The sequence below is a fragment of the Coenobita brevimanus genome, chromosome 22 (genome assembly GCF_032717465.1).
Source record: "Coenobita brevimanus isolate Jiangsu-jjx chromosome 22, ASM3271746v2, whole genome shotgun sequence".
Taxonomy (NCBI): Eukaryota; Metazoa; Arthropoda; class Malacostraca; order Decapoda; family Coenobitidae; genus Coenobita; species Coenobita brevimanus.
The window spans coordinates 6,957,073-6,978,266 of NC_136975.1; the positions used below are offsets into that span (position 1 = coordinate 6,957,073).

The 21,194-nt window shown below is 41.3% G+C and overlaps 1 protein-coding gene across 1 annotated transcript; it reads left to right on the forward strand.

Annotated features, from left to right (window-relative positions):
• The first annotated feature begins 1,499 nt into the window (after positions 1-1,499).
• Positions 1,500-20,172, forward strand: LOC145392364 (uncharacterized). Its single transcript, XM_080266766.1, has 8 exons — positions 1,500-1,511; positions 2,628-2,971; positions 8,100-8,112; positions 8,471-8,816; positions 12,125-12,580; positions 14,720-14,840; positions 15,861-16,391; positions 19,485-20,172. The coding sequence occupies exons 1-8, from the start codon at positions 1,500-1,502 to the stop codon at positions 20,170-20,172; spliced, it is 2,511 nt and encodes an 836-aa protein (XP_080122892.1).
• The last annotated feature ends 1,022 nt before the right edge of the window (positions 20,173-21,194 follow it).

Genomic DNA, 21,194 nt, shown 5'->3' on the forward strand with positions numbered 1-21,194 from the left:
GCCATAAGAACAGGTATCATATTCTTGTATCACATAAAAAAAAAAAAAACTAATAAATCGCTAATCTTTCCGCCTTCCACATTTCTGGCATTATGAGTCATGATCATCATCAACATCAGCATCAACATCGCCATCCATACCTGTTTTCCTATTTTAGGATGGGTGCAGAAGGGTTCAGAAAACCAGAAAAATATAAAATGCTGGGAAGAGAAAGTAATCAAACTCTGCCTGACACAACTGGCCAAAATCTTACTCACCGTTCACGCCCCTAGAAGCATGAAAATATCTCTCAGGCATACACACTACACGTATATGATTCATCTTACCCACTGTATCAGCAACAGTCAATCCAAGGACTTATACTTCACCGGGAACGAGCAGGACTGGCAAATCCTTCTCATACACGCCTCTACAAAACTCTTTCAACCAGGTGGATCCTCGTGTCATTTCCTTGGCCTCTTTTCCCCATCCCCCGCCAGAGTTCGCTTTCATGCACACACTTTTGAGGACACATAACCTGGGCCTTACAGATTCTTTGCGCAGGTTGCATTTTTTTTTTTTTTTCATTATTTGGAAAAAAAAAAAAAAAAACACAAGACACAGCATTCTGCCTATCAAGGCAACAGTTCACTATAATACACCTAACTATGTGAAATTTCATTACTCTGTAGTGAATACTTTCTAAGTTCTGGCCCGGAAACGAAATCACTACACCCGGTCAGCTGCCCTACCACCCTTGCCGCCCAGCTCTACGGACGGACACCTATTCATCCCCGTGATAATAACACCCTCCTCTGATTGTCAGGTGGAGGGTAGAAATGAACAGTGATTAAATTAACGCCTCTGTTTCGAAAAGCTATATCTTAAGGCGACTGGAATCGTTTCTAGACATTAAGGGTTAAGTAAAAAATGCGTAATAGGACTGAAAGGGTTAGACCTCTTTACACTGTACAATTGTTCCTTAACTGAGTAACTTTATAACTAAAACAGGTGACCAAATGATCTGCGTCGCGCTATGAACTGCGGAAAGAGAGGGGTAAAAATGAATGTACATGGTGAGCCAAGGAATGGGTGGGATGGGCTGTGACATTCGAATGTGGTAGGACAAGGGTAGGCGACAATGTCCTGTAGTTATGGATGGTGTAGCATTACTAGCTTAAACGCAGAGAAGATATCAAAATAATTATCCTCCAATGCTAAAACTGTCAAAAGGGATGGTTAAGTAATGGACAAGGGGAACAAGGAAATGGGTGGGATGAAACAGGACTGTGGTGACTACATATTGGCATGGTGCAATTGCCAGCCTAAATATCAAGTCGACAAACAACCATTCTCAGTTCTTTTAGGTTTGGCATTTGTTTTCCATGAGTGCAAGGGTCACAGATAAAGCCAAGGGTATTCGGGACAGTCGGTATATAAATGGCTGGGAAATTATAGTCCTTCAGTCAGTACAGTAGCTACTTGCTGTGGAGTGCTGTGTTTTGACCAAGTGTGCCGACATGAAGGTTTTGGTTAGTGTTGCTGATAACACGAGTTCAGTCTTTTAGTACGATGACAAATATTCTTGCTGTTATTAAACAATTTTGTTCAGCTGGAGTAACATTTCAAAGGTGCTAGAGAGGAACACCTTCACGCAGTGGCACCGATGCCTTTTTTGTTCAGACAGAGTAACATTTCAAATGTGCTAGAGAGACATCTTCACGTAGTGGCATTGATGCCTTTTTTTATACAAGCGCCCATCAGCTCCCTCCCTATTCCCTTAAAATGGGACGGCGAAATACAGGAAAACGGGAACTTCAATCTGCAGTCCACCAGATTTACGTCCATATGATTCTGGTGTAACAATGATATCTAGAAAGCACTTAGAGAGCACATACCTCCGCCAATGCCATTGCCATAAAAAAGGATCCGGATCTGGATACGTGGAGGTATTGTGTGGAATACACAGGATCCGGATCCTCCCCCAAATTTAATCAATTGCTTCTTGACCCATGGCCCACTCTTCCACAATATTTTATTCAAATTCATGGAGAAATTTTTGGAGATATTGCGCGGGATACATAGGATCCGGAACCGGATCCGCCCCAAAATGTAATCAAATCTTTCTTGGCCCATGGCCCACCCTTCCACAAAATTTAATTTGAAATTCATTGACAGCCTTTGGAGGTATAGTGCGGGATACATAAGATCCTGATCCTGATCCGCCCCCAAATTTAATAAATTCTTTCATGGCACATGGGCCACCCATCCACCAACTTTCATTGCAATTCATTGAGAACTTTTGGAGATATCGTCTGGACAGACAAACAAAAAGATAAACATAGATGAACACATAACTTCCTCCACCTTCGATGGCGGAGTTAACAATACTCTGAAGTGGAGGGTCTACATATAACATTCATTAACTCCTTCAGTACAAGAATAATTACCAAAAGCTGAATATAATCATCTGGTACCGATAAGGATACACTACAAATAACGTCTTTGACGTGAAAGGGTTAAAAAAAGGTACTACTGGTCTTTGATAAGTGCTGGAAAATAATAGATAAGCAAATGTGCACAAAGTTTTGCAATAAAAAAAAAAAGTAATATTTGTCTTCATTTTGTTTTCTACTCTCCTTCCGCAGGCAGCTATCTGTTTGCTGGTGGTGGGCACCAGCGCCCAGCTTGGGCCATCTGGACTTGTCAGCCCTGATGGCAACAACGTGCAGTTCTCTCACGACTACGCCGACAGCATCGTGCTGATCGGACCCTCTGGTGCCGTCACCAAGAGTGGTGACAACCTCCAGCTGACTGCTGGTCAGGCTGCCCTTCACGCACCTCTTCCCGTGCACAGCCTGGTGAAGAGAAATCTGTTGGGACCCTCTGGCTACATCGCCAAAGATGGTCAGCTCAGGCACCTTCCCCCCGGCGTGACCCTCGTGCTCTCAGGCCCTGCCGGCATCGTCTTCTCTGACGGCGGCAACTTCCAGTTTGCTAATTAGGTTGTACCAGAGAAATTCCATCTGCAAGAGACTGTCTGGACATGATAACCGCCGAACCGCCGACGAAATGGGACTTTAGGAGACCGGAATAGATGTACACTTCTTTATCTCTTGACGCCATGCAAAATATATTTGTATGCGTAAAAGTGTAGTTGTTTTACTCTCATGATTAAACATATATTTTTTTCTTTTTTTTAGAACTGCCCCACAGATACATCTATTGCCTGATCCAAAACATATGTCTCACACTTTCACACCTTCATAAGTAAACTTGTGAAGGCCGATGTAGAGGATTGTATCTAAGCAGTATTCCCAGCAATTAAAAACCGTGGCTATCAGATGGGATGGTGATATGCTATGCCAGAGTTGTCCAAACATTATTGTAAGCTGTCCCTTCTTATTGTACATTTTAAGTTCAGTGCTCTCTTAACCGACTCACCTCTTTATTCAGCTCTGAGTTAAGTGTTTGGTTAAAAATTGTGAGACATCAGGAGCATCAATAACTGAGTAAGTCTCTGACAGTTAAAGCCCATGGTATATAACTAACTTCGTGTGCAAAAATTTATCTCACTTACAAAACAGAGGTCTTGGAATGGGTATAAACGGCTATACACGTCACTGATAAAAACTGAAAATGAGTCTACCGTGAACAATACCCTAAATCTCTCTGTCCTTCCCCCTCACCCTCTCTTTCCCCTGTCTTCCCTCCTGATTCACTCACCGTCATTTATACCTTGTGATAATAATGTTAAGATCAATGTTACACATCTGCCTTGATCAAGGATCCGTACCTCACTCTGGATCACATTTAACGATTGCATCTGACTGCCTGAATCTTCATCCCTGAATTCTTCATTACAGGCCAAATCTGACAGAACTATACGAGAGAGAGAGAGAGAGAGAGAGAGAGAGAGAGAGAGAGAGAGAGAGAGAGAGAATTCACTTTTCCAAGAGTTTCTAATAGTAGTAGTAGTAGTAGTAGTAATAATAATAATAATAATAATAATAATAATAATAATAATAATAATGATGATGATGGTGACGGTAATAATAGTTATAAATAATAATAATAATAACAATAATAATAATAATAATGATGATGATGATGATGATGGTAATAATAATGTTATATGTAATAATAATAACAACAACAACAATAATCATAATAATAATAATGATAATAATAATAATAATAATAATAATAATAATAATAACAACAATACTAATAACAGGAAGAAGGAGCACTCAGATTAAAACACCCGCGACCACCAGCTGGTACCCTTAAAGGCATTCGTTTCTGAACCTGTCTTGTATGACACACGTTGAGTGTAACTAACTCTTTTTTTGAAAAATCAAAACACATGGTTGTAATCAATTTTTATTGGGTTTCTGGCCATGAAAAGAAAGAACAACTCTTCTACTTTACTGTGATATACTTACTTTAGTAATTATTGAAAAATAAAAATGTTTTATGGGTGACTAAAGAACCTAACCAAAATTGCCTTTTTTTTTTACGTAACTGAAAAAATTAATTACTCGGCCCGTATGAGGATTTAAGATCTGAGATTATATATGCTGCTTCTCAGGTCCCGTGGCCGTATCCTGTAAATGGCTCACACTTCTGGCTCATGAGAGTCACTGTGGGAAGACACCCTGAAAAGGACTAAAAAAAAAAAAAAAAAAAAAAAGGGAAATTTTCACTATACAAATTTTTTATGACCTTATGGTTCCCTGTATATACACCCTAATGACTTTGTCAATTTCGTTTGACACTAAACTATGATTTTAAGACCCAAATGATGAGGACTGATACTTTATATGACGATAATATGACGATAATATAAGACACAATGTTTAGTTTTCTTTTACTGACCTACATCCCCTCACAATCGGTACACAGGGTTTAGCTGTGGCTGAGACACACTGAGAGGTCACACTTGATGCACTGGTGTTCACAAGAGTCTCTAGTTCTATGTCTGACAGCAGTGTCTTTCCTTTTCCTTTTCCTTTGTCCTTTGCCTTCGATATATTCTTTATATTCACTTTAGTCTTCACTTTAGTCTTTTGTTCCACTTTTATCTTAGTCTTTATATAATATTACTTATAATCAGCAAAAAAAAAAAAAAAAAGGAAAAACCCAATAAAATAATATAGTACATAAAGTATAATATAAAGTGTAATATATGTAGTATATATATAGTATTTCTATAATATATAATGTAAATAATATATATAATATATAATAACATAAGATACATAACAAAAAAACAGTCATACACATATATTTCCAAAAAAATAATGGCATACTCCTATAGTAGTTTTACTTGTAGAGCATACGCTAAGTCCTAAACTAGTGTGTCGTGCACAGCATACGATGAGTCTGATGGACTAAAAACGCAAATAAATCCCACAATGGGAAAACAAGAGGGAGCACACTTACTTCACACAATAGGCCTAGGCAAACACTTCACATACCTGGACGGCCTGGCCAGCATCTTCAAAGGAAGACAAGGTACCACATGTTTTACAAAAACAAAATCCCAAAGTGGTGAAGATATGCACTTAAGGGTTAAGGGTCGATTATTTGCCTTTGCCCTTTGACTTCGATAGATTACTGTCAGATTCGAATTAATTCATTCTTGCCTAAACCGTTACCCTTTCATTAAATTTGATTTAAGGCGTATAAACACTGTTTGAGTTGACTTTGCCTTTTCCCAGTGATCTTAATCTTTGACATTTCTCTTTTACTTTGACATTTCAATGATTGTTCTCAAAACTGAATCTCTTTATCATTCTTTAACCTGAACTTTTCCACAAAGTTAAGTCTACATTTATTAAAAACAGCTTAAACTGACCTTGACCTGTGTCCCACTGCTCTACAAAACAATAAATTAACCCCTCAAATGACTCCCAGCCAATCGGCGAAGTTTGGTTAAAATCCGATCAAAATTGTTTGAATTATTTTGTCCACATTCACGCACATATACCGATGGACCCAAACTTATGATTTTGATATCTGACTAATTGTTCTCAAAATTGGATACCTGCATTCCTGTCTTGCCCTCAGCCTTTACCTCAGGTCTGGTCGAAATCGGATAGATAGTAAATTGATTTTGCTGCTAGTTTAGCTTTTGACCTCGCTGTATGGGCTTGGACTTTGACCTATTGTTCTAAAAAAGAAAATGGGTTTCCTCAGTAGCTGTCCCTCAACCATTCCTTCAACTTTCGCTGAAGTCGGCAGGGGCAAAATTGGCAAATCCATCTCATATACGCCTCCATACAAAACTCTTCCAACCAGGTGGATCCCCTTGTCATTTCTTTGTCCTCTTCTCCCCCTGCCCCGCCAGAGTTCGCTTTCATGCACACACGTATGTATCAATAATGGTTACAGTTAAACAGAGTAAAATACTCGTAAAGCCTTTTATGAAGAACTAACATTTTCCAGCCTTGATACTAGATCAGTGGGGAAATAATGTTGGCGGAAAGACTGTGGAATGTTGTATTGAGTTTTTCTTAATGACTGTGAAGCTTTTGTAAAGGTACTTAGGAGTAGATGGTCTAGTAAGTGCTCTATTAGCAAGTGTGGAATTAGTTAACCCACTAATACCAAGGATGTTTCTACACGCGCGAACTAGAACCACAATAGGATATTGCAACTCTAGCGTGTGTGTGTATGTGTGTGTGCCTGTGAATGTCCATGGGCTTATCAATAAAATAACGAGCAGTTTTAATATAACTTAGACTAAACTTGATATAAGAGTTGAGTCTTCCCAGGAGCGGACCTATTATTTCTAAAGAACAATGCAAAGGTCAAGGTCACCGGGCATAGTAAACTTAAATATTTTCATTTTTCTATATGACCCAGAACTGGTGAAAGAACTCAAGGTTAGACAAGAAAGACGTCATTCAGTGTTAAGTCACTGGGTATGTTCAGTATTTGTCTCTAACAGTAGACCAATTGTTGGGCGCTAGAGTTGCGTCCCGTAGGTGCTTCTGTTTGTTTTTCATAAATTCTTGCTGCGTCCAAACAATGCTATTTCGCTCAGCAGATTTTCCTAGTAGTAACAACCTCCCCCCTCCCACCCATCCAGTCGAAAATCTCTACTGTACTTAACAAAATCGTCTGGGGATACCTGGTAAAACGCTGAGATGACATCATCCATGAGAAATTGCCGATGTGATTATATATATATATATATATATATATATATATATATATATATATATATATATATATATATATATATGTACAGAAAGATGAAACAATGGCCAAAGTGTTAGAAAAATCTGTACTTCTGTAAATTTTTTTTTTTTTTTTCTCTCTCTCTCTCTCTCTCTCTGTTTAAAGCGGACGAATTTAGTAAGCTTAGGAGCGACCTATCCACCAAATGGTTTAAAAATAGGAAACGTTAACCAGCTCACCACGAAAACGATATGCAGTATGTTTTGATCTTGCTGCCAGCAAACTGATTTATTCGGTTCAGGAAGACACTTCTGTTGTAAGGGAACTTAACCAATGCAATCGTGTCCCAGTTCAGAACCAAGAGAGTTATGACATACATTAACAAGAAAAAGAACAACATCTATGAGATGTACTTAGTCACAGGTAAGTATTCTCTTCGGTTTAGGACGCATCCTAACCCGTTGTCCCTTGGTGATTCTTTGCGTACTGCTTTTTTACTTAATATTTTCTTGGTTCTGAATATCGACACAGATTGCATTAAATACAAACAGTAGAGTATTAACGTAGAATATGCAGAGACAAACTGGTACGGAAGATGTGCTAGGGAGAATCTTGAACCAACAGGAATACGATGCCAGTGCCATTGTTAGGCAAGAATATACAGTAGTAGCAAAGAGCATGTGTCAGGGGGCCTCACTGCGGTAAAAACTTTAAAAAATACAATGCTTATATAACGGTGTGTGTCAGTTCGACGGCCAAGTCGACGAACCTTCATTCGTAGTTCTTGTTGGTGTGGTAGGGGTTGTCCATGAGTGCAGATAAAGCCAAAGGTTACCGCCACAGACAGTATATAAACAGTGTGAGTACTACTGCTCATTAGTCAATACGGTAGCTACTTACTGTGGAGTGCTGTAATAGACCAGGAATACCAGCATGAAAATTTTGGTTGGTGTTGCTTTTTTTCTAACACTTTTAATATTTTGACAGATTTTATTCTTTGACTGTACTATCACCATGTAATATTATTCAGCATAGTTAAGACTTCTAAATGAAGGGGTGAGATGTGCCCATCAGTATCTCCTTCACCATTTGGATGTTTTCTTAAAGTTGAATAATTTTATTATTTTGGTATCAGCATAAGTATAGTTCAAAATAAGTCCGGGCTAAGAAGGCTAAAAGCGTATTATAGGTCTCAGAGAAGCATTGTGAAATCAATGAATGAGCTAATGTGAACACCTTTTAAGAACTTTTTGTATATTACTAGTATCACTCTAGCTATATATTCCATGCTATTCTTCTGCAGGCAGCTATTTGTTTCCTGGTGGTCGGCGCCAGCGCTCAGCTTGGGCCATCCGGACTTGTCGACCCTGATGGCAAAAATGTGCAGTTCTCTCACGACTACGCCGACAGCATCGTGCTGATCGGGCCCTCTGGTGCCGTCACCAAGACTGGTGAGAACCTCCAGCTGACTGCTGGACAGGCCGCCCTTCACGCCCCCCTTCCAGTGCACAGCCTGGTGAAGAGAGATCTGTTGGGACCCTCTGGCTTCATCGCCAAGGACGGTCAGCTCAGGCACCTTCCCCCCGGCGTGACCCTCGTGCTCTCGGGCCCTGGCGGCATCGTCTTCTCCGACGGTGGCAACATCCAGCGTACTAATTAGGCTGTACCAGTGAAATTCCACCTGCTCAAGACATCATGTGCACTCTATCCTCCCATGGATTGTGACTATACCTGATGTTTTAAAGGTCATGAAATATCACTTTCTTTATCAGTTAAAACCAAGAAAAATAAATGTGCATGCCTAAATACCCGTGCTGTTTTAATCTGTTAATTCATAATTTTTTGAACTTTCTTGGGAGACCTATTGCTACTACAAAATATAAGGCTGGTAGTGTGGCAGCAACCCAAAGCCAATTAAGCAAACCAAGGTACAGAATCTTTTATGATGCGAAATACTGTTCTGTATTATTATCTAGCATCCTATATGAATGATATTATCCCGTATTACTTTTTTGTGTAGAATTTAGGCTACTCGATATTTCTCCCTCCTCCCGTTCCCCTAAAGTCTTACGTATTGCACTTTGATGCATCTTGAAATCTCACATCATATTCACTTTTGCTTTGGTCACTGGGGATGGTCTTGATAGTCTTTCCCTATTTCGTGCCATCCTTTTGCCAGTTTTCCGGACCCCGCATCAGCCCATCTCTGCCTGGGAAAAAAATGGTCTTAATAATGATGATGACAATATTGATGACGATGGCGATGATGACGATAATGATGACAGTGATGAAAACACTAATTATGATGATGATCGTCGTGCTGGGTGAGTGGGTAGTTCTGTTAGTACCGTACCCATTCGTTGTCTCTCTCTCTCTCTTCCTCTCTCTCTCTCTCTCTCTCTCTGGGTGAGTGGGTAGTTCTGTCAGTACCGTACCCATTCGTTCTCTCTCTCTCTCTCTCTCTCTCTCTCTCACACACACACACACACACACACACACACACACACACACACACACACACACACACACACACACACACACACACACACACACACACACACACACACACACACACACACACACACACACACACACACACACACACACACACACATACGCACACACACACACACACACACACACACACACACACACACACACACACACACACACACACACACACACACACACACACACACACACACACACACACACACACACACACACACACACACACACACACACACACACACACACACACACACACACACACACACACACACACACACACACACACACACACACACACAAAGAAAGATCACTCTGACTGGAAGAAATGAAAATAAAGATGTACTACAGCCGATTCACTGTTGACACGATATTCATTTAAAATTACCTTCTCCCAGACAAATTTATTCAGTTCAGGAAAGACCCATTGTTGCAAAAAATAAGCAAATATATAAACAAAAACAAAAATAAGGCAATCGCGACAACGATAGGTATGAACTAGAGTGACAACAGACAAAAAAACTCATTAATGCCACTTCCCAAGCGATTTATTTTGCTTATCACACCTTGCTTTCCTCTTCAATCATTCTTATGTCACCATACACTTCATAAATAACGTACAAAATTATATTAACCAGGCGTATCCATAAATAAATCGCTAAGGAAGAGGTGCTTAGGAGTCACCTTAGCTAGAGTATTGGCCTTAGTCTTTGGGAAGTATTTTTGTCGCCTTTAGATCATCTTAAACACCTATTTCTTGGTGATATTACTGCACAGTCTGATTTCGTTTTTATAATTTATTTGCTATAATTATCGACACAGGTTACATTAAGTACAATAAAAGTAATATTAGCGTGTGACATGCAGAAATACATTATATTTCTTTGGCTTAAACCAGGCCCAAACTTGTCATCTCCCATCTTGAGTACTAAGTGATAACATTAGATTAGCTTGAAATATGGTACTAGTAAGGATACAGTGCAATGGAAATATTCCAGAGCAGTAGTATTGTCTGAATGTAGGGAAGAGTAAAGTTATGGTCTTCGAGAGTAGTGAAGTCAGTGAATGAAGAGTGAGGTTGGATGAGGAGGAAATGGAGAATGTGAATACGTTTAAGTACTTAGGTAGTGTGGAGAGTAAGGATGGAAGTTTGGAGGGTGAAGTGCTTGAAAGGTTACAATAACGAAGAAAGGTTGCTAGTTCCTTGAAAGCAGTGATACGAAATAGGGAAGAGTGCATGGAAGTAAAAAAGGTACTACATGACAGTATTGTGAGACCAACTTGAACGTATGGAAGTGAAGCTTGGACCTTGTTGGAGGGACAGAAGTCAAGAGTGACAGCAGTAGAAATGAGTTATTTGAGAGGAGCATGTGGAGTCACATGGAGAGAGAGACTGACAAATGAGGATATGAAAGAGAGTTGTGGTGTGGATGTGGATGTGATAGGAAGCGTTAGGAGAAACACACTAAGGTGATTTGGTCATGTGAAGAGGATGGAGAGTAAGGGACTGACGAGGAGAGTGTATGTGAGTGAGGTGGAGGGGGAGAAAGGGAGGGGGAGGCCAGGGATGAGATGAAGGGATGGAGCGGAGAGGTATATGAGAGAGGGGGGTGTGAGCTGGGAGCTGGGCAGTGAAATGGCGGGGGATAGGGTGACATGGAGGTGATTTGTCTGTGGCCACCTCGTATGGGATTAAGGCGTCTGGTAACAGATAAATAGATAGTATTGTCTTTTTCCCCCACCAAGCTACGTGGAATTAACTGCAAAAGGAGAACAATCTGCACTGTGTTAAGATGTAAGAACTATAGTGAAGCGCCACGTTGGGGAGCATCCCCGACAAGAATATGATCCCAAGGTATTTGTTACACATAAACAGAGAAGGAAACGGCATGAGTCAGGCCTCGTTACGGTAAAAAAACTGAGAGGATGCTTATCTAGCAGCGTGTACCAGGTATCAGTGCGACAGATAAATCATTAAATTACATTCATAACTTTTAAAGCAGGTCAGATGTTGCCCATGAGACTAGGAGTACACTGCTGAAGTCAGAGGTGACCGTCACAGGCTGTATACACATAAATGATGTGATTTATGGCAGTTCTGTAATCGATACAATAGCAACTTGCTGTGGGGAACTGGAAGGGACCAGGTGCCGACACGTTTGGGTTGGGCATGGGAGCGTTGCCTTGAAATTGATTAAGGAACAGGTTTACAATTTGCTCAGATTTCTATATAAACAGGGTAAAATCTGTTCAGAAGGTGAAACTTCTGGGTGTTTTCAGATGTGCAGTATTTCACATCGGCCAACAATAGATATATAGGTAGTCTTATATTCAATTATTTAGCTTCATTCTTAGCCCGTCGGAGGGTACTGTCCTGAGCGACAGCGAAACCGGGTGTAATTTCATTGGCACAACCTAAGCCTTACACTGGATGTTGTTGCCATCAGAGAAGACGATACCTGCAGGTCCCTGGAGCACGACGTACACGTAGAGAGGAAGATGCCTGAGCTCACCGCCCTTGGCAATGATGCCAGAGGGTCCTACCAGATCTCTCTTCATCCTGGGAGGAACACCGTCATTGATGAACTGAAAGTTACCGCCGTCCTTGGTGACAGCGCCAGATGGTCCGATCAGCACGATGTTGCCGGCCTGGTTGGCGGTGAACTGAACATTGTTGCCGTCAGGGTAAACGATGCCAGAGTGACCGAAAACACCGTTCATGGTCACCAGGTGGTGCACTGGCGTGGGAGGGGGAGGAGCGACGGCGTGGAGGGTGACCTGCTCAGCGGTCAGCTTGAAGTTCTGCCCATTCTTATTGACAGCACCAGAGGGTCTGATCAGCACGATGCTGTTGGCGTAGTCGTGAGAGAACTGGGCATTGTTGCCGTCGTGGTTGATGAGACCAGTTGGCCAAAGTTGGGCTCTTGCGCCCACCATCACCACACAGATAGCTGCCTGCAGAAAGAATAGTACGCACAGAACTTTTTCTTTCTTTCTTTCTTTTTTTTAGCGTGACTTAATAAAAATGCTCTCGCAATTTAAAAAATTACCCACTGTGTCGTGATTCTCTGAAATCCACTGAGAACTTTGCGTCAGATGAGTATAAAATCCGGTAAGACCTTCATCAAATTAATTTGAGCAAAACCTACCAAAACGTTCATGTTTTTGCACTTCATTTATCCCAGCATTCCACAAGTGGCTACTGGGAGGACTGATAAACTCACTTTGCCACGTCATTATGTATAATTATACTCTCACTGGCGGTCGCTCTTGGGTTTATACGCAACTCCCACGTTTCATGGACATCCACTACCACACTGAGAAATAATGAAGGTGTAAATAGTTCCCTCAGCACACAGGGATGGAGCATGATAAAGTCATCGTGTTGCTTCAGTCTGACATTTACGTTAACTTGACTAATGCTGACCCTTCAACCAACTGGCTTTTCACTACTCGTCCGATCAGATGTTTTTTGTCCATCCTTCTGGTCTCGGTAGAATGAAGGTTAGGGAAGATTTACCTGACATACGATAGATTAATTGCAGGACACATTACAGCTTTTCAAAAAAGTAGACAGAAAAGTTAGGTAAATATTTGCTGCAGGTGGTGTGATACAGCAATTATCAAGTTTTATGAGGAGAGGGTCTCATACTCTGGGAAGCAAATGGGAAGTGTGTGAATTTTTAAATAAACTAATTTATTTGGCATCTTGTAGAAAACCTGTGTATTTAGTATGTGTATTTTGTATTTGTTTACCATATGGGGAGAGGAGGAGGGAAGCTAATATGTAGTTGCACACATGATCTGTGGAGTGTATTATTTTAAATACAGTTGCAATGTATGGTATACCTATCTGTCAGTCAATCTGTTTACGTATCTATCTGATTGTCCATCTGTTCATCTAATCGTCTAATCTATCTTTATTTGTGTCTATCTATATCTATGTTTAATCACTGTCTATCTATCTGTTTCTCTATCTGTCTGTCTACCTTTTGAGTGAAGCTGTATCCTGTTAAGAGTAGCACTGACAATAGGTTCTTCAAGCAGTTCTGTCCCTACTCAGTAACGACAGCCCTTCCCACGAGACACCACCCTCCTTTATACACACACCTTATCCCTCTCGTCTCTTCTTGACCGTCTTCTCCTTCTCCGGTCAATCATTTGATTCTCATGCTCTCTCCAACTCAGTCTTCAGGCTTCTTCATCTCCACATGGCCAAACCACCAGCATTTCCTTTTATATATTCCTCATCAGCTCTATATCACACGAATAATATTGATTGTGTGTGTGTGTGTGTGTGTGTGTGTGTGTGTGTGTGTGTGTGTGTGTGTGTGTGTGTTCATTCTTGGTGTTACCGATCGATTATATTCGTCTTGAGAGAGCCACCTGTAGTGAAGACGTCAATAAAAACCTTTTTACGTTGTCACACTTTGGACATGACTTGATATTTCGTCCTAAGGCCCAGTAGTCTTAGGAGTCATACTCCTTCACATGTCACCTCTTCGATGCCAGTACTCGCAGTCCATACTGAATAGCCTACATACTAAGGCTGCCTTACTTAGGACTGGAGGGAGTAATGGAACTTGCAGGAGGTGATTTAATAACACTGCGATGGATATTGATAAAGATGAATAATATATATTTTAACGAAATTCGAATAATTAAATCGTTCCATGCCCCGGTCTAGGATTGAACTCGCGTCCTTTCAGATGGCAGCCAAGCCCTCTAACCACTCGACCACCACCTGCCTCCTCTTTTTACGTACATTGGGTTCAATCTAATCAAGTTCGATCCATTTAGGTCACTCAGGATTTTATTGTAGGCCTCTCAGGGATGATGTGAGTAATCTAAGGATGGAATGAGGTTACATTTTGTCACCATGTTTAGATGTGTAAAAACGATAACAGAAAAGAATATGCTGTACATGTGCGGCATAGGTAGTGAGTGAGTGCTGCAATATTTTAGTTTCACATATACCACACTCAGTAGACGGAGAGTCAGTGGAATACACAGAGAAATGGACTGAATACTAAGCTAATTCTAGGGTTGTACAACTGCATCAAACAGCGATGGCGAAGGAAAATCCCGATTTTGTTACGGACTTCTGATGTCCATGACCTAGAGAAGAATGGATCTGGCCTCTCTGAGCTGCTGCTGACCAGCCTGTGCATCCTATGATGTGGGTAGATATTTACCAGAACTAGTAACTAAGGGCGTTCTATAACTGTTCGTCAAAAATAAAAGGGTTGTCTATGCCTGTGCACTCTCATTATCAATAATACGGCAGTTAGAAAACATCGTCATCATCATCATCCAATCCTACTTTTCCCCATGAGGAGAGTAGGAGCTAGGCAAGTTGGTCCTGACATTTAAGATGAGAGTGACCAGCCCCACTCATCCCTGAGTGGCATTACGTGAGCAACAAACCCCAACCATTCCTTGGGTATAAACCTCCACCGGCTCAATCAGATTGGAGCCCCGTAATTACCCACTAAACCAACAGGCGCCAAAATCTGATAATATGGCTACTACTCAGCGTAGTAAATGGTTTCCTGGTGTACAGGGAACCATTTGGCTTGTCACTCATTGTAGAGTCACCCACAGGCAGCAGGAAGAGGAAAGAATGAAGGAAAGAAAGACAGAAGAGGGAGTGGAAAGTCACCCGTGGACAGAAGGACGAGGAAAGAATAAAGGTAATAAAGACAGGAGAGGATGGACGGAAAGAAGGATGGAGGAGAGGAAAGGGCAGACGCCCGAGGGCAGCAGAACACTGAGTGAGTGGATGGTGAGCACCTCCACCTACCACATAAAACCTCTGGAAAATTCACTTGTACTTACTACTACTGGACTACATACGGCCATACAGTGCCAGAGTATTGAGAAATATTTGGTAATGATTTAGTTACACATAAATCATTCATATATAGATGAATCGGTTCAAATTTTAGGGTCTGATTTTGTTCTGCTTTCAGTATGATTATGTAGGATATATCTTAATAAAACTAAACATGATATTTACATATTTATTTAACTCATCGACATGAACAGGGAATGATACTCGATGGAATATGCCCTTACATCACACGCTCTCAGTCTAACATTACTCTTTGCATAATATGAAAATAAAAGACACAAATTGTATAATACTGTAAATTACACACGACGCTGGATGTTGCCACCGTCAGAGAAGACGACGCCGGAGGGTCCCTTAAGGACAACGGACACACCGAGGGGAAGGTGCCTGAGCTGACCGTCCTCGGCGATGAAGCCAGAGGGTCCAACCAGATCTCTCTTCGCCCTGGAGGGAACACCCTCATCGGTGAACTGGAAGTTGCCGCCATCCTTGGTGACAGCGCCAGATGGTCCGATCAGCACGATGTTATCGGCCTGGGCGGGGGTGAACTGAACGTTGTTGCCGTCAGGGTAAACGATACCAGAGTGACCAAAAGCGCCCTTCAGGGTCACCATGTGGTGTACTGGCATGGGAGGGGGAGGAGCGGCGGCGTGAAGGGCGGCCTGCTCAGCAGTCAGCTGGAGGTTCTGGCCAGTCTTGGTGACAGCACCAGAGGGTCCGATCAGCACGATGCTGCTGGCATAGTCGGGAGTGAACTGCACATTATTACCGTCGGGGTTGATGAGTCCAGATGGCCCAAGCTGAGCGCTGGCGCCCACCACCAGCAAACAGAGAGCTGCCTGAAGAATGAAAGGAGAGCAAAGTTTTAATAAAATCCTTTGAATATACCCACAAAAATAATTTATTTTATGTTGCGTTGATAACTTCCTAAACCTTTGACTTGCTTGAGATTTTTTCCCAACTGCAAAATTATTTATCATTAGCAGGTTAACCTTTTGACTATCAAGGATTTCCCACAGGTAGAGTTAGCCAGCATGTAATTGCAATGTATATTCGTAACGATTAAATATTTAATGTTTTATTTTATTATTTTCTACATCTTAATGGCAAGTCGTCTGGCGCTAGCCATAAGATAATCTTTTACTAATTGGCAATCTAGGATTCCCAACAGCTGGTCAGTATCGTCCTCTTTTATCCATAAAGTGCTTAATTGTATTTACTACAATGCAGTTGTTCAAAACACTACACAAAGGTGAATAATTAACGCACAGTACTCACCAATACTTTCATGTCTGTGTGCGTGGTCTATCTCAGCACTCCACCAGCGGCTACTGTGACGACTGACAGGGCCATAGCGCCACCCCATTATATACTCTCACCGGCATTCACCTCTGGCATTATGCTACCTTCCTCGTCTCATGGACAACAACTACCACGCCTGTAAGAACCGAGGATTTTGGGGTGGTTCAATAGAAAATACTGTAAGATAAGGCCAGAGGTGAACGGTTGAAAGAGGTTATAAATTGAAGAAGAGGACCGCTTTTGTTAGTCTTCCCAGTAGCCCTTGCCGTGGGAGTGCTGAGACAGACCACGTGAGCAGACATGAAGATTCTGGCAAGTATTGTACATATTATTCCCTATCGAGTATCTCAAATTTCATTAATGCAGGGCTGCTAAAACAGGCACACTATCATTATCATCATCATCATCATCATTAACTTAACCCCATATTTTTGGCTAAAGAGGGAGTAAGGAGAGATTCAGACAAAAGGAAAGTGAAAGTACAAAAGTAGGATAAATATTAACAATATTCCCACTGTAATGGGTCACACAGTCATTTATAAACCATCCTGCCCCTTGGAATCTCTGTCTAACCTCACAAACATAACTATCTACACACATTTATTCTACTCGTATTTCTTGGCATATGCACTGCCCTTAGGCGTATGGGTTCCGTCAAGTATCAAGGCAAAAAAGAAGTGCCAGCCTCTTGTGATACGCTTTGCTGTTCATATTTCATTCATTAATTAACATCCCCTTGTACTGCTTTACCTTCATCAGCTTCCTTAGGCCTACTTAGCTTTCCCATACTCATTTTCTATAACCATTTACCTTATGTATTTATTTATTTATTTATTTTTTTTTTTTGCCACTCCTCCTTCCACTTTCAGACTCATTCACGTATACTTGCTAACTCAACTTAACCATACCACCTTCACATTACCAAAAAATTTAAGCACCGATTTAACTGAGCTGCTCCTCTGTCCGGTTATACAAACGTCCCTCCTCTCTTTCCGTATCCCCCAAAAGGAGGATGGTGGGCTGTAGGAGGAGGCCAGATTCACCTCTGGTCTATCGAGTTCACGTTTGGTTGAGCGTAAATTGCAGCTACTACTACTACTACTACTAATCCTACTCCTACTACTACTACTACTACTGCTACTACAACAACTATTATCTCCACCACCATGACCACAATCCCTAATACTACTATACTACTACTACTACTACTACTACAACTACCGCTACCCCTACTGTACTACTGCTACCCTACTATTTCTGCCACCACTACTACTAGTATTTCCAGTATTATCCTTGTATTGCTACTACCACCACTACTGCTCTAGCTGTAACTACTATAACTACAACTACAACAACTACATTTGCAACAACTGCTGCTACTTCAACAATAACCATTACTACTACTACGCTTACTACTACTGCTACTACCACGAACGGTACTACTGCTGTTACTACTGCTACTACTACCATTACTACTACTACCACGACTACTATTACTACAGTTACTACTACTACTACTGCTGTTACTACAGCTACAATTACTACTACTACTACTACTACTACTACTACTGCTACTACTACTACTACTACTACTACGTTTGTTACTACGACTGCTAAATATTACGACTACGACTACTATGACTACTGCTACTACTATTGCTACTACTACTACTACTATTACTACTGCTGCTGCTGCTGCTGCTGTTACAGCTAGTACTACTACGATTACTATTACTACTGTTGCTACTACTACTAACTACTACTACTACGATTACAATTACTACTTCTGCTACTACTACTAACTACTACAACTACTACTATTACTACTGTTACATGTTTCACAAATAACCACTGGTGTCTTAAGCCATCCACTCTACGCACACCAGACCGATTCCCCAGCTGGCTCCTTTTCCCCCGTTAACTTACCTTGGACTTCCCAGACACCTGCCTTATCGGTCTCTCAAGAATATGATAATCTTGGCACTCACACACCCTCCCACCTTTCCCGTGCAGCCTCCCTACCTTGTCCTTTATTTTCAGTCAAGGACCCCTCTCGTACTTGGGACAGTCTGCCTCCATTTCCTTTGCAACTTTCCTCTCTTTACATGTACTGTACTCTAACGTGTCTGTGATCCATGCTACAAAAAGAAAGAAAAGTCTCATGTGTTAAGTATGTGTACTCGCTCCTTACGCAGTTAATACCGGATGATAATTTACAGCATTATTTAGTTGTAGGTATCTTTAGTTGTTAAAGGGTTACGGATTATATTATGGCTTTCGTTAGACTGTTTAATATTCAGCTGAGGGGAATATTTTAAACACATTATGAACAATAATATAATCATAATAATGATGATAATAATAATAATAATAATAATAATAATAGTACTTTCATCCCTGTAGACACAATTAGCAGTTATACTGTAGAAACGCCAGACGATTTAATTCAGCCCTGGGAAATCCACCGTAGTCTGTAGGTTAAAACCATCATTTTAGCCAGGTAATGAAACAGTTTACAATCATTTAGGAAAAATAGTCAGCAGGGTGAGGTACTGAGTTATCAGTGAAGCATATATAATTATTTTAAACGTCGACAAGGCTTAAACTTTAACTGATGCTCTCATATTTTATTACAATATTGCTTTCATTTCATTCTTCAGGCAGCTCTCTGTTTGCTGGTGGTGGGAGCCAGTGCTCAGCTTGGGCCATCTGGACTCATCAACCCCGACGGCAACAATGTGCAGTTCACTCCCGACTATGCCAGCAGCATCGTGCTGATCGGACCCTCTGGTGCTGTCACAAAGACTGGCCAGAACCTCCAGCTGACTGCAGAGCAGGCCGCCCTTCACGCCGCCGCTCCTCCCCCTCCCATGCCAGTGCACCACATGGTGACAATGAAGGGAGCTTTCGGTTACTCTGGCATCGTTTACCCTGACGGCAACAACGTTCAGTTCACCCCCGCCCAGGCCGATAACATCGTGCTGATCGGACCATCTGGCGCTGTCACCAAGGACGGCGGCAACTTCCAGTTCAGCGATGAGGGTGTTCCCTCCAGGTCAAAGCGCGACGCAGTGGTTGGTGCCTCTGGCATCATCACCCCTGGTGGTAAACTCATCCAGCTTCCCCCCGGCGTAGCGGTAGTCCTTGCTGGACATTCTGGGGCTGTCCTGTCCAATGGGGACAATGTTCAGTACCGCAAGAAGCGCCACCTGGTGGGTCCCTCCGGCATTCTTTTTAAGGACGGACAGAAGAGACACTTGCCTCGAGGCGTGTATATCGTCCTGGAGTCTGATACTGGCATCGTCTTCTCTGATGGCAAAAACATTCAGTTTGGTGCTTAAGCACTCTACCATTCCCAGGAATGCTGTAATTTGAAGAATAAAATGTATGTCCCAGCTTCTGCCTTTGTTTTCATTAATCACTAGAATATGGAGTTGAACCAGCAGCAGATATATAATATTTATGATTTCCTGTTACAGCGAAGATGGGAGGCTAATGTGATACCGATAACTATGGAAATAGTAAATTACATACATGGCTTTGACATCTCAGTAATACTAAAGATATTTATTCAGAAAGCATAAGGCTGAATGTAATGAAAAAAGATGAAACGTAATTTGATCATACTACGTAAGTTAGTGTGACAGTCACACTTCGCACGTTAGTGTGACATCAGCCAGTGAATTATCCCAACATGAGAAAAATAGTACACACATAATATTTAAGGGCATGTTGCAACTCACATATCGGTAGTTTTCATAATTCGGACTCTGTGTGTGTGTGTGTGTGTGTGTGTGTGTGTGTGTGTGTCCCAGCTTGCCCTCGCCTGGCAGCAATGCCCACCATGACAGCCAGTGTCCGAATATGCTTAAAGATCAAGGTCTTTTACTTATTTTTGGTAACGGTGTGTCCCATTAAGGGAGTGGGGAGAGGTTAATGATTATTATGCAGTCTTGTGGTTGCCTTTATATATATATATATATATATATATATATATATATATATATATATATATATATATATATATATATATAATAGTCTTTGTTTATGTGTGCAAGCGCGCGTGTGTGTGTGCATGTGTGTGTAAGAGTTTGTGTGTGTGTGTGTGTGTGTGTGTGTGCGTGTGTGTGTGTGCGCTAGCTCACATACTAGTATATTACAGGTAATGTCTTAGAAGTGTGAAATTAGCATTGGCTAATCTAAATTAAGATTCACTTAGTATCGCCTGGACAAAACTAGCTGCACTTAAGGATTTCAAGAAAAATCGTTAATGCAGGACTAGCTTACAAAATATTTTAAGTAAAAAAAAATCATTTTTTTTTTTTTAGTATAGATGTCTTGGAATTTAGCATCACGCCTAACT